The sequence below is a fragment of the Palaemon carinicauda genome, chromosome 4 (assembly GCF_036898095.1).
Source record: "Palaemon carinicauda isolate YSFRI2023 chromosome 4, ASM3689809v2, whole genome shotgun sequence".
Classification (NCBI taxonomy): domain Eukaryota; kingdom Metazoa; phylum Arthropoda; class Malacostraca; order Decapoda; family Palaemonidae; genus Palaemon; species Palaemon carinicauda.
The window spans coordinates 164740332-164755055 of NC_090728.1; the positions used below are offsets into that span (position 1 = coordinate 164740332).

Here is a 14724-nt window from a genome sequence, read left to right on the forward strand (position 1 = left end):
TGGCGAACGTCCTGAACGTCAACAAGAGCATTAGGAAGTGGCTGAACGTCCATATGCGGCTGAAAGTCAACACGTGACTGCATCGAGTGAGGCTCTAAAAAGCGTGATTGACGTGACTTAGCCACGCCAACGTCAACAGGACGAGCAAAGGCTCGTTTTGGCGGCTGAAGGCCAGAATCTCGATGAGCTAAGCGGCGAGGATCATCGTGAACCTTTTCAGCTGAATAGTCTTCCATAAGGGAGGCGAGCTTGATCTGCATGTCTTGCAGCACAACCCATTTAGGATCAACGGGAATGGGTGCGGTAAAAGATGGGGTTAACGTCTGAGACTGCACAACCTTGCCTACACCAAGACTCTCTGAGCCTGTGTAACGTTGCTGCTTAGGCGGCGAGCAGTCTTCCGATGACTGCAAAGGGTCAGAGCTGTCCCAATGGCTACAACCAGGACGCTGGACCTGTCCTGAAGGGACCGACTATCGCTTAAGGGGCCTAGAAACCTTGCTCCACGGTTTCTTATGCGAAAAGCCTTCGGATGACGAGGAGAAAATGGTCTCTCTCGTCTTATGGTAGGGGCGATCTTGATGAGACACGCCTGTTACCATAGAGGGAACGTCTGTTCGCTGATCAAGGCCTCTCGAACCCATAAGTCGTACGACATTACTTCTCCCCTGGGCTTGGGACCTTGCAAGAGGTCTCGGACTAGGCGAACGACAGGCACGAACAGACGAACCCTCGGTCGCAACACTGACAACACTTTGCGCACTAATCACTTTCCCACGATTTTCCGCTGTGGCACTCTGACACTTTAGCTCTTTAACGTCAGCCATGAGTTGATTACGATCTGTTGCTAACGACTCAACTCTTTCACCCAAGGCATGAATGGCACGTAACATGTCTCGCATCGATGGTTCCTGAGTGCCAGTAGGGGGTTCAGGCACAACCACTACAGGGGAAGGATTAGGTTCAAGGGCATGTGGAGAGGAAAAATCTACTGATCTAGAGGAACTCCTCCTTACCCTATCTCTCTCTAGCTTACGAGAATACTTGTCGTATTCGAGCCAATCGAATTCCGAAAGGCCCACGCATTCCTCACACCGATCTCCTAATTGACAGGTTTTACCCCGACAATTAGAACACACAGTATGTGGGTCGAGAGAGGCCTTTGGAAGACGCCTATTGCAATCCCTAGCATTACACTTACGAAATCTAGGGGCTTGTGAAGCGTCAGCCATTTTGAATTAGTCAAAGAAAGTCCAAAAAACAATCCAAGTCATCAACAATTAAATCTGTCCAATAAAGAGTTCAAGAGTTCAAGTTGAGGAAAAACACCTGCACTGCGAAAGCTCAAACCAAAATGAAGTACTTCACCAAATATGTTGAGAAAACTCCAGGTTATACAGCGAGTATTGATACGTCTTGTCGTCAAGGTCGACAGAGAAGAATTGAGGCTTGTTTACAAGCATGTGCGGTATCTGGCCGATAGTTGGCGCTGGTGGGCACACCCGCAACCTTCATAGCGATCGCTCGCGAGTTTTTGTGTGTTTTTCTGTCGAGCCGCTGGAGCAGCAGCTATTATATATTCACCGGCTAAGTTAAATATTTAAAAATATACATTAAGAAAATATTGATAAAATATGACTTGAATGATTGACAAATCATGGTGCATCACAATAAATCTACGGAAACTTTACGTTTTAAGTTCGATACGTCTAAATCAAATAAAGACGCGCGTCTGTCCTTATTTCTGTCGTAAGACGACGACTACATTTATTCGCAGTATTCTTATTTTATGTATTAATATGTAAATATTGCTATCATTAATATTAAATACAATTAAGTGAAACAATGTTATTAACACCCTATTTGCTTTAAATACTGCTGTACTTTTTGGCCACAATAAATGAACCTGTAGTTTGGCAGCCTGGCTGAGCAAGACATAAGCTAATGAGCGCCGAGATTTAATTTTTTCACCTACATTAAGTACGGATGTGTCTACAGTAATACTAAAATAGTTTTGGTTCAAAAGCACTTTAAAGTCACACAAGTTTACAAGTGTAGGGAAGGTTTATGAAAGTTTAAATCATGAAGAAAATCAACTATAAATTTTCCTTGGAATTTCCCAGTTTAGCGGATCACCACAAGTGATTTTCAGCATATATTTTTCATGAGTATATCAATATTTTAACAGCATATAGTCAAATCCCTGGTTGGAGAAACAATAGCTAAGGAGGTATCATTAATGTTTAAACCATTGACAATATATGTAATGAGTAAAACCCTCCTCATGTGAATTAAGGACATATCTTATACAGTACTTTACAGAAGAGATCATTTTAATTTGAAATGTCAGTTTCTTGAAGAAAAACACTTACCTGAGGTAAAGCAACTCCTGCTTAATAAAAACCAATTCTTAGTCTAATAATTACCTGTGACGCAACATTTTCAGAGCTTGACTTTCTACCTCCAAATTGCATTAATGGCTGACCTTCATACTGAAGGCTACGCTGATAGTTGATAGGACCAGCATTATTAACATGGTTTGACGGAAACCTTGGTCCCCCGCGTCCTTGAGGAGGGCCACCACCTCTACGAAGTCTTGGCGGTAGAGGTTTCTGACCACCACCTCGTCCCATACTATCTGCATGTAGATTATATGAAAAAGGTTCAGTAAAAGGATTATTCAAAATCTCCAAGCATTACTCAGGATGTAAAATATTCACTGGATATTGAATCAAAGTACATTGGCACAAAAATATTATAGAATTTCAAAAGTACATGGTTTCTTGAGTTATCACAAGCCATAAGATGGCTAGTAAGTTGGCCAGGGCACCACCCGCCCGTTGAGATACTACCGCTAGAGAGTTATGGGGTTCTTAGACTGGCCAGACAGTACTACATTGGATCTTTCTCTCTGGTTACGGTTCTTTCCCTTTGCCTACACAGACACCGAATAGTCTGGCCTATTCTTTACAGATTCTCGTCTGTCCTCATACACCTGACAACACTGAGATTTCCAAACAATTCTTATTCTCTAATTGTTCAATAGCTATTTTCCTCTTGGTAAGGGTAGAAGAGGCTCTTTAGCCATGGTAAGCAGCTCTTCTAGAAAGACACTCCAAAATCAAACCATTGTTCTCTAGTCTTGGGTAGTGCCATAGCCTCTGTACCATGGTCTTCCACTGTCTTGGGTTAGAGTTCTCTTGCTTGAGGGTACACTCGGGCACACTGTTCCATCTAGTTTCTCTTCCTCTTGCTTTGTTTAAGTTTTTATAATTTATATAGGAAATATTTATTTCAATGTTTTTACTGTTAAAATATTTAATTTTTCATTGTTTCCTTTCCTCATTTAGCTATTTTCCCTGTTGGGGCCCCTGGGCTTATGGCATCCTGCTTTCCCAACTAGGGTTGTAGCTTAGCATTTAATAATAAAATTATAATTCTAGATCCTTGGTAAATGGTTTATGATGAAAATGACCATGAAAAAAAATTCTAACAGTTGAAAAGTCCAATAGAAAATCAAATGATGCCGGAAGGAAAATAAAAGAGAGATGTTCATTCGCTCCAACAAAATACTAAACATGATCAAAAGATTTTAGCTATGCTTTGTTACAAGTTCAGTTTTGAAAGTGGAAATTATATATATCAAACCAAGAACTGCATTTCTCTATCTGAAATACACACTAACTTCTACAACTCAAATCTTATTAGCATTGGGGACAGGAGCGATTCTGACAGCCAACAGTGGTGACGAGAGTGATGAGTCATAGTGTATGTACATGTGTAATTACTTATTTTACTATGAAATAAATACAAATAGAGTTAGAATGTGTTTTTAAAATATGTTTTTATTGTTTCTGTGACCCCCAAATATATTAATATTGTTTGTTCAAGTTTCATAGTAACGAAATCCCAAAATAGACAAACTTTCCCAATGTCGTGGAACTTAAACAGACTATACCATTATTTCTTATGGAGAAATTATGTTCCGTTACCACATCTCCAGGTACAAAACCCTCGTGTCAATGGGGAGTTTACTGTATATATAATATATATACTGTAATCATACATAAATAAATTGGGTTCTAGTTTTCCATATATTTCACGTTCTCACCGTGAATATTTATTAAATAAAATCAATATCAGTGAAAAACATAATGACAACCAAATTATCACCTCAAAAGTAGAGTAAAAAATGGATAAAAGTAAACAGATCAACACAGTTTTAGGGGGTCGGCCGGAATGCCAATATATGGGGGTATAGGAAGAAAAACACAAAATCCTGAAGAAATTCACTGAACTTCGTATGGCAATGGAGAATGTGTATACAAAATATTTTGTCAAATTCCTCTTCCTTTCATAGTTACAGGGTAATTAGTAAAAGTAACACTCAATAAACCATAAACATCGTTCCCTATAAGAAAATGCAGTATTTCTTCTGTTATCATAAATTTTGATAATTAGTACATTCTAATGTAAAAGAAATTGTGAACAATGGCATCTGTATAGATTCCATGAGTCACTAACAATGTATTACAGGGTAAATTGCACCCTTCGCCCTTCAGTCGTACTACAAACCTCATAGAGGGTACATGCCTGAGTTTGACCTCTGACATTCACTCATTTTTACGTTTGTTTTTCTCGTTTTCAGCAAGAATTTTATCATTTCAAAGAAAAGAAAATTTCAACATCTTGGTTGATGCCCCAGTGCTTGGCTTAATGCCTAAATCCTATATTCAATTCAATAACATATGGAAGAAGGAAATTTAGAGAGAGAGAGAGAGAGAGAGAGAGAGAGAGAGAGAGAGAGAGAGAGAGAGAGAGAGAGAGAGAGAGAGAGAGAGAGAGAGAGAGAGAGTGTGTTTTAAATTATGATAAATAACTTTGTTTTCTTTTATTAATACCCCAAAAAGAACATAAAATTCAAAATAATCATGATTTATTAATATTGTCTTTGTAAAATTACAAAGAAAAACTTTGAACACCCATATCTCAAGCTATACTTATTGACCTTCAAAATTTAAGTCTCCCTTAGTTTTAAAGATATAGCATTGAAATGAGGTATATGACTTAGAAGCACATTATAAAACAATGAAATGAAGCCCTTTTTTCCAACTTGGTTTCATATTTTTTCTTTATTTTTTTCAGCTGATTTTTAGGGTTTATTTTTTTACCATAATGAAAAAATTCATATCTGGCAGAAAAATTACTTCTAGAAAAAAAAAAAACCATGTTATTGGAGGTTGACATCAGGTATATCTAGGGTAGTAATCTCAGATCTTAGTAATAATTATCAAGGGATGAAATAGAATTTGAAAAACGCCAATTTTCAGGATAAATCGCCCTGACGTTGGAAAACCAAAGGTCAGAGGCAAAAATCCTATTCAGTTTGGAGATGTCCCAAGTCATCTTATTAAGTGGTATCAATGTCAAAGTTCAGTCATTTAAAATTGGCATTAACCAGCCACTCGGCCCCTTTAGAGGTTTTAAAGCCCACTCATGAATGACAGAGGCATTGGACAGTGACATTGCCCTATCAAGCAAGACAATGCCCTAGAGACTGACCATATATACATATGATCAGCGCCCAAGTCCCCTCTCCACCCAAGCTAGGACCAAGGAAGGTCAGGCAATGGCTTTAGATGACTTAGCAGATAGATCTATGAACTCCAAACCCACCATCCTTAGCTCACAAGGATGGTGAGGTTGCAGCAACCCAAGGAAGTAACAAGTTTGAGCGGGACTCGAACCCCAGTCTGGCAATCACGAGTCAGGGACGTTACCACATAGGCCACCACAACCTTTATTTGTATAATGACAATAGTAACATTTTGAAAAATATTTTCCTGATATAAAAATAAAATGAAGTTCCTCTTCTTAAGAAATCAAAATAAAACCAAAATGTTCAGGTCACAAGATTTTCAATTCTATAAAGGTCACACCACAATATAAATTCAATATGACGACTGTACAAATTAGTTGGCTCTAATTCAGGGAGCGCGACTTGGCCCCATTTAAAGTGTTATATTAGCGTTACTTCAAACTCTAATTTTTTGTCTCCAATGATTTTTTATCTTAAAAAGCATTTAAAAGATAATCTTACAAATTATTTGAAATAGGAAATTTTGATATTTCAATAACTAACCGAGGCAACTTTGCGTCAATAGGCGTAGGAGGAGATGATGACAATGATGATTTTTCAATCTATAGGGGCAATTACAATTATGAATATTTTTCATATGGAAGTTTTTAGATTTTTTGAAAAAGATTTTTCCAGATTGTAAAGCAAAAGAATTCTCTAACTTTTCATGTTTGAATGACAAAAATGTCAAAATAAATAAAAGTACAGGAAATTTTTCTCTGAAAATTTCAAGTTAGGAGAAAATGGGCTCTAAAATTTTCTTGTACATTGATTGAATAGACAAGTACAGTCAGACGGCACTTTAAGCTCGTTTATACTTCACGATTTCACTTATATGTGACACAGATAACCGCAATACAGTGCCTATTAATTAAAAATTCAAATATTTGAGATAAAAAACCTTTGTGGCGCAATGATTTCAAATAGCCTTTGCTCGTTTGCACTGGGCTTGCTTCATGCACATTCACTGTCTCTGCATATAGCTCATCACAGCTCCTGCTGCATATCCATTTACTGTGATAAAAAATTACAACTATATTTGAAATAAAATGGTGTTTCACTTAAATGTATCCAATAATAATGCATGTAATATTCACATTTTAGTAGAGTATTAGTAAATAAAAACAGCGAATTATAATCTTTTCCATTGTTTACGTCTATGTTTCCCAAATCGGCTGGTTAAAGCAACCTACCAAAGGATATTTCATATTTCCTAAAATGAAACAATTATTACTTGATCCATCATTTTCCAATTAGTTTTATTTGAAATATTTCTCATTTTATTTACTGTTGAGTTGAATTGTATATAGAAGTTAACCGAGTTTCAATCTTGTTGCCAAAGTGCTTGAATATAAGGCTTGGGAAATTATTTATAATGTGTTACAGCAAACTTATATTCTAGGTTTTCAGGCACTTTGTAATGTTATCTTCTAAATTTGGCATTTACATTTAACTATGCAATTTGTACATTCAAAGGTTCACACTAAATTTGTTTTTTGTTTCCTAGTGTCGGGCACAGCTTTCCCCGATCAAATAGCGGCTATGAATATTGTTTGTTTTCTTGTCTTCATTTACAGATTGTTAGTGTATATTTGGCAATATATTTTCTTGATCTTTTCTCCATAGTAAATACGGGTACAATGTAAACTTGTCAGTCTTATGCTACTTTGTTTACTACTGTATGATGACTGAAATATAAGCAAAACAGCTTCTATCTGATTCGATTGTTCATAACAAAACAGCTGTATTTTTGTTCGGTTGTTTTTGTGGTTGTGAACATTCACACAATCATTATAATGTTACTAACAATATTTTTATCATTATCTTTTAATTTTAAATATTTAACTTAGCCGGTGAATATATAGCTGCAACTCTGATGCTCGACAGACAAAAAACTGTACAAAAAAAAACTCGCCAGCAATCGCTATACAGGTTGCGGGTGTGCCCATCAGCGCCAACTGTCGGCCAGATACCAAACTCCATGTAAACAAAGACTCAATTTTCTCTCTGTCGACGTGTCGACAAGACGTACTTTACTCGCTGTTGAAACCTGGAGTTTTTCCCATCATCTTTGGTGAAGTACTATATTCTGGTTTGAGCTTTCGCAGTGCAGGTGTTTTACCATTTCCGTTGATCCTTAATGGGTTGTACGGCAAGACATGCAGAATATGCTTGCCTCCCTTATGGAAGACTATTCTGCCGATTAGTCCGTTGAGTCTAGCCGTTTATCTCATCGATATCCTGGCTTTCAGCCAACCTAACGTTCCTTTGTGCATCCTGTTGACGTTGGCGTAGCTAAGTCACGTCAGTCAGGTTGTTTAGAACCACACTCGATGCGGTCTCGTGTGGTTTTTCAGCCGCATTTGGACGTTAGGCCACTTGCTGATGCTCCTGTTGACGTTCAAGACGTTCGCTAACAATCGGAGTTGACTTGTTTTGACGCTGTGCGTCAACCTCCGCATTCTAGAGTTGTTTTGACTGCTCAGTCTAGGCAGTCAAAGCAGTCTCGAGTGGACGCTGTGCGTCCTCACGCACCTGTTGTTGTTGACAGTTCAGTTGTTGACAGTTCACAGACTGTCAAGCAGTTACATGACGTTGCGTCCTGGTCCGCTACTAATGCACCAGTGTGTGTGGACTCTGCTTGTAAAGCATTGCCACCACGGTAGGTCTCTCCCTTGCTTGAGACTCAGCTTTTATCGGACAAGGTTCCTTTAGATGAGGAAGTTGCTGTTCCCCTCCTACTGATATTCCCTTGAGGACTCTGTCAGACGGAGAGGAGCCTAAGCTGCTTAGCCCTCTATGGACTTTAATTAAATCATGCTGATTTTTAAGGATCTTTGTCCGGATCTTATTGTAACTGCTGCTCCTCGTTCGCCTAAACGTCAGAGCTTACACTAGGCCTAGCTACTTCGAAGCCGTTGTTTATAAGCTAGTGCTCTCTCGCTCTCCTAGAGAGCTTTACGTCTGCTAGGCGACTGGTTTATCACCAGGAGGAGTTTGGGGGATACAGCCTTTGCTTTCCCTTCTTTTAAACTGGCTTATAGAGCGAGAGTCTGATATGACACGAGAGAAGTTCTCGGCTTGCGAGTTCCTGCCTCTGCCCAGATAGACTTCTCAAATCTCGTAGACTCTCCCTGGCGCCTGGCCAGGAGACGCTCCAAGTTTTTTACAGGTCAACTTCACAGCTGTTTTCGAGCCTTTGAAGTTTTGCTGTACAATTATGTCATGCATAAACAAGGCTTTCAGGGATGGAAAGCGGTACCGCCTCAGTCGCTAACCCCGTCTGTTGCCGCACCTGCTCCCGTAGACCCTAAATGGGCTTTGCTGCAAGACATGCAGTCCAAGCTTGCGTCCTTGATAGAGGACTTTAATGCGGAGAAGGTTGCTGCCGAACCTTCTGGCCAACAACCTTCCAACCGGTCGGTTGTGCGTCCTGTTGACGCTAAGGTAACCTTCTCGCGTCTACCAGTTGAGGTGGTTCCTCCACCGATGCGACCCAGTGTGGGTTGCCAGCCGCACGTTGACGTTAAGCGACGCTCGGAGGTGGTTGTTGACGTTCAGGACGTTCAACAACCATCAGAGGTGACTTGTTTTGACGCGGTGCGTCAACCTCAGCAACCCGGTATGGTGTTGACTGCACAACCCAGACGGTCTAGACAGTCTCGGGTGGACGCTGTGCTTCCTCGCGCACCCATGGTTGTTGACAGTTCACAGACTGTGCAGCAATTCCATGACGTTGCGTCCGGCTCCGTCACGCATGCACCAGTGCGACCGGACTCAGCGAGCCAGACGTTGCCCACTCCGTTGCAGTTTCCTCATCAGTTTTCGGATGAGGAACTATCTGATGAGGACGTTGCTGAACAACAAGACGATCAGCCCCCAGAATAGATCAAGCCCTGCTATCCATCCAGAAGATGCTGAAGAAGGAACGCTGCTCAGTCAGGCTGTGGATGAGTCTGGTGGGGACGCTGTCATCCCTGGAACAGTTTGTATCACTAAGAAGACTACACCTCCGTCCTCTTCAATACCATCTGGCTTTTCACTGGAAAAAGGACAAGACGCTAGAAGCGGTCTCGATCCCAATTTCCGGAAAGATAAAGTCTTGTCTGACTTGGTGGAAGGACAATATCAACCTAAGAGAGGGTCTTCCCCTGGCTGTTCAGACTCCCCACCACGTTCTCTTCTCGGACGCATCGGACTTGGGCTGGGGCGCGACACTGGACGGTCGGGAATGCTCAGGTCTGTGGAATTCGAGTCAGAGGAGCATGCATATCAACTGCAAGGAGATGTTGGCAGTTCATCTGGCCTTGAAAAGCTTCGAGTATCTCCTTCGAGGCAAAGTGGTGGAAGTAAACTCGGACAACACCACGGCCTTGGCGTACATCTCCAAACAAGGAGGTACCCACTCACTGACGTTGTACGAGATCACAAGGGACCTGCTCATCTGGTCAAAAGGTCAAGACATCTCCCTAGTAACGAGGTTCATCCAAGGCGACTTGAACGTCATAGCAGATTGTCTCAGTCGGAAAGGGCAAGTAATTCCAACCGAATGGACCCTCCACAAGGATGTGTGCAAGACACTTTGGGCCAATTGGGGTAAACCATCCATAGATCTCTTTGCAACCTCGCTGACCAAGAGGCTTCCAATCTATTGCTCTCCAGTCCCGGACCCAGCAGCAATACATATAGATGCTTTCCTCCTAGATTGGTCACATCTGGATCTCTACGCATTCCCACCGTTCAAGATTGTCAACAAGGTACTGCAGAAGTTCGCCTCTCACGAAGGGACAAGGTTGACGTTAGTTGCTCCCCTCTGGCCCGCGAGAGAATGGTTCACCGAGATACTTCGATGGTTAGTAGACGTTCCCAGAAGTCTTCCTCTAAGGGTAGACCTTCTACGTCAGCCACACGTAAAGAAGGTACTGTACTCCAAAGCCTCCACGCTCTTCGTCTGACTGCCTTCAGACTATCGAAAGACTCTCGAGAGCTAGAGGCTTTTCGAAGGAGGCAGCCAGTGCGATTGCTAGAGCAAGGAGAGCGTCTTCCATTAGAGTCTACCAATCGAAGTGGGAAGTCTTCTGAGACTGGTGCAAGTCAGTTTCTGTATCCTCGACCAGTACCTCTGTAGCTCAAATAGCTGATTTTCTCTTATACCTGAGAAAAGGACGATCCCTTTCAGCTCCCACTATCAAGGGCTACAGAAGCATGTTGGCATCGGTCTTCCGGCATAGAGGCTTAGATCTTTCCAACATAAAGATCTGCAAGACCTCCTTAAGTCTTTTGAGACCTCCAAGGAGCGTCGTTTGGCTACCCCTGGATGGAATTTAGACGTGGTACTAAGATTCCTCATGTCAGACAGGTTGGAACCGTTACAATCAGCCTCCCTGAAAGATCTCACTCTTAAGACTCTTTTCCTGGTATGCTTAGCCTCGGCTAAAAGAGTCAGTGAGATTCATGCCTTCAGCAAGAACATCGGAGTTTCGTCGGAAAAAGCCACTTGTTCGCTGCAACTTGGTTTTCTAGCCAAAAATGAGCTGCCTTCTCGGCCTTGGCCTAAATCTTTCGATATTCCCAGCTTATCGGAAATTGTAGGCAATGAACTAGAAAGAGTCTTATGCCCTGTTAGAGCTCTTAAGTTCTATTTAAAGCGTACTAAACCTTTACGAGGCCAATCTGAAGCTTTATGGTGTTCAGTTAAGAAACCATCCTTGCCTATGTCAAAGAATGCTTGGTCAGACTTTATCAGATTGTTAATACGAGAAGCTCATTCACATCTGAGTGAGGAAGACCGAACTTTGCTTAAGGTGAAGACGCACGAAGTTAGAGCTGTAACAACTTCCGTGGCCTTTAAGCAAAATATATCTCTGCAAAGTATAATGGACGCAACCTATTGGAGAAGCAAGTCAGTGTTCGCGTCATTTTACTTGAAAGATGTCCAGTCTCTTTATGAGAACTGCTACACACTGGGACCATTCGTAGCAGCGAGTGCAGTAGTGGGTGAGGGCTCAACCACTACAATTCCCTAATTCCATATCCTTTTAATCTGTCTCTTGAAATGTTGTTTTTTATGGGTTGTCCGGAAGGATAAGAAGCCTTTCGCATCCTGGTTGATTTGGCGGGTGGTCAAAGTCATTTCTTGAGAGCGCCCAGATTAGGGGTTTGATGAGGTCCTGTTGTATGGGTTGCAGCCCTTGATACTTCAGCTCCTAGGGGTCTGTCATCATCCTAAGAGGATCGCGAGGCTCCGTAAGGAAGACGTACTTATAAGGCAGAGTAATCGTCTAAGTCGACTTCCTTACCAGGTACCTATTTATTTTGTTTTTGTTATTTTGATAACTTCTAAAATGAAATAAAAACTCTTAGCTCATAAGATGTAAACATATTTAACTGGTCTCTACCCACCACCCTGGGTGTGAATCAGCTATATATTCACCGGCTAAGTTAAATATTTAAAAATTATATAATTATAAAATAAATTTTTGAATATACTTACCCGGTGAATATAAATTAAACGACCCTCCCTTCCTCCCCAATAGAGACGCAGTGGGATGAGGAGAAAATTGAGTCTTTGTTTACATGGAGTTTGGTATCTGGCCGACAGTTGGCGCTGATGGGCACACCCGCAACCTGTATAGCGATCGCTGGCGAGTTTTTTTTTGTACAGTTTTTTGTCTGTCGAGCAACAGAGTTGCAGCTATATATTCACCGGGTAAGTATATTCAAAAATTTATTTTATAATTAAAATATCATTTTTCTATGCCATTGAAGTAGAAGACAGGATAAATATTATTACCAGGTTACTGTAGATGTTGGATTCCCTACAGTATTGCGCAAGAAACGATATCCCAAGAATTGCGCTATGCATCAAGATTGCTGCATAGAACTTCGTGCAAAAATGGTTTGTGGTCTTTGTAAAAAATATGGACACTTGTATACATATTGTAGAGAACAGTATTACAATACAGATTATTTATTAACTATGTACTGTACTCTTCAATACTGTACAGTATATAAATGTAGGCTAAGTTTACTGCGAGTTGTCAATGGTAGTTGAGTTGTCTGAACAAAAACAACGAAAAATTACAGTACAGTTAAGCTGTACTGTAGTGATATTACTAACATATATTACAATAACTTACACTACAGTATCAGCGAGTGTTATACAGTGCAGTCTTACTAGATAGGTACAACAGTGTTTTGTTTTTTAAGTGTATGATGACTACTCGGTAAAATCATAGTTCGATCATAAGAACGACTACATACTGAAGTGTTATGTACTGTACTGTAGCCTTACCATGTCCAATACGTAGTTTAAATGTGTGCACATATACTGAACACTGCATATTTAATTATAAACAACTTATACTGTGATAGAAACCAAATAAAAACAATATTATTTCTGTACTTAGTTTGTTAATCATCTACTTGGACACCCGCTCGTCGACAATGGGCAGTGAATTAGTAAGTTAGGAGTTATCTCACCCTAAGGTATCAAACACACACAAATTCGTGCCTATTTTATACCTAACCCTCGCGAAGAATGAGGTCTGACTGTATGTATAAGTATTGGCTTTAAACAGTAATTTTTCTCACCACTGGGGATCGTAAGGACATAATCATCATATTTCAGGTTACTTACTAACCAGGAGGGCTTGTTCCTTTAAATGCACATAATATATGCTACATGTACCAAATCTGCACACATGAGCAAGACGTAACTAGCATAATATATTCTCTAAAATATTTTTGTCTGGACAAAATTTCATGCTCTACGCTTATTTAACTAACATCACTGATACTTTATGCATGTTTTAGTATAATCAAAACATAAAAATTGTAAACATATAAATGAGCAAACAAAGAAATAAGAACATAAGTGTAGCAAACATTATTTATGACTGCCATATCAAATATAAGAAAACTGATAATCAAGTACAGGTACTCATGAAACCATAGAACGTTGTGGAATTACTGTATAGGATACTAAAATGAATATCTTTCCCTGGAATTTTTGAAGAAAAAGTAAATAAATACGTACCCAGGTCTGAAAATGGTTGTGTACAGGACCAGGCACGCTTGCGCGAACATACAAAAAGACCTTTTTAGCAATAAAACTAAGGTTTTTCATTAAAAAACTATTTGAAACATGAAATATAGACATTCTCCTAGCCAATAATCTGAATATCAAAAATTTCAACCAGAGGTCTCGAGTCGAGCTCCTTAATACAATACCAGACCCGTCACTAACTGCCTGATAAAACTTTTTTAACAAAACTGAAATTATATTAACAATTTTACAAATGTAATTTATAGGATAAAACCTTGGAAACGAAAAGAAAATATGATATACTATACCGTTAGGATAAGCCCGATTCTGATGATTGTAGTGATTATAATGATGTGCTCCTCCTCTTCCACGCCCTCTATGGTTATGATATGGGGGACGGTCGTGCTTTCAGAGAAAAGAGAAATATCACACAAATGATTAAATAAAAAAAAAATCCCTTAATCATTTTCTTCAAGATTCTGATTTGATTCCATGAATAGCATAATGTGAAAGCAAGAGTTTCTTTCATTACTAATATTGAATAGCTTATTGAGTTGGCAGCAGTAACTCATGAGGTCTAATGGCTTTGTTCCTAATAAATATAAAAATTACCTAATTAAAGGCATTGTTAAAATTTGTCATAATTGGACACTGAAAATGTATTAGAATGACAAAATTTGCTTGAGGTTTATCTCCTAAGAAACTAATCAATTATATTCATAATGCCTACTTTTGTGGACCTGAAAATTAAGTCTCACTAAGCTAGATACTATATCACAATACACATGCTCCACCCTGACACAGATACTTTTCTGCTTCAACCTTTTTTTTTTTATGCTTGTTACATTTTACACACAGTTACTCCAAGATATTCTTTGTCACCATTGGTGGTTTTTATCTTATATTTACCTTGTTTCTCATATCTTTTAGTTATTTCTCATATTTACTCCTATCTTATAGTTCATTATCATACTTAAATTAGTAGTTCACTTCCCTTCAATAAGTGTTTTGGGCTATCGTCGTACGACACCTTCCCTGC

The 14724-nt window shown here is 39.7% G+C and overlaps 1 protein-coding gene across 5 annotated transcripts in view; it reads right to left on the minus strand.

Moving 5' to 3' along the window:
* LOC137640148 (UDP-N-acetylglucosamine transferase subunit ALG13-like) overlaps window positions 1–14724 on the minus strand; it is a 210799-nt gene that overhangs the window by 12072 nt on the left and 184003 nt on the right. For all 5 annotated transcript variants that reach the window (XM_068372647.1, XM_068372645.1, XM_068372646.1 and 2 more), the window contains 2 exons: window positions 13994–14090; window positions 2427–2638 (listed from right to left, as the gene is read on the minus strand). In XM_068372647.1, coding sequence (XP_068228748.1) covers window positions 2427–2638; window positions 13994–14090 — 309 coding nt within the window. The remainder of the gene's footprint in view (window positions 1–2426; window positions 2639–13993; window positions 14091–14724) is intronic.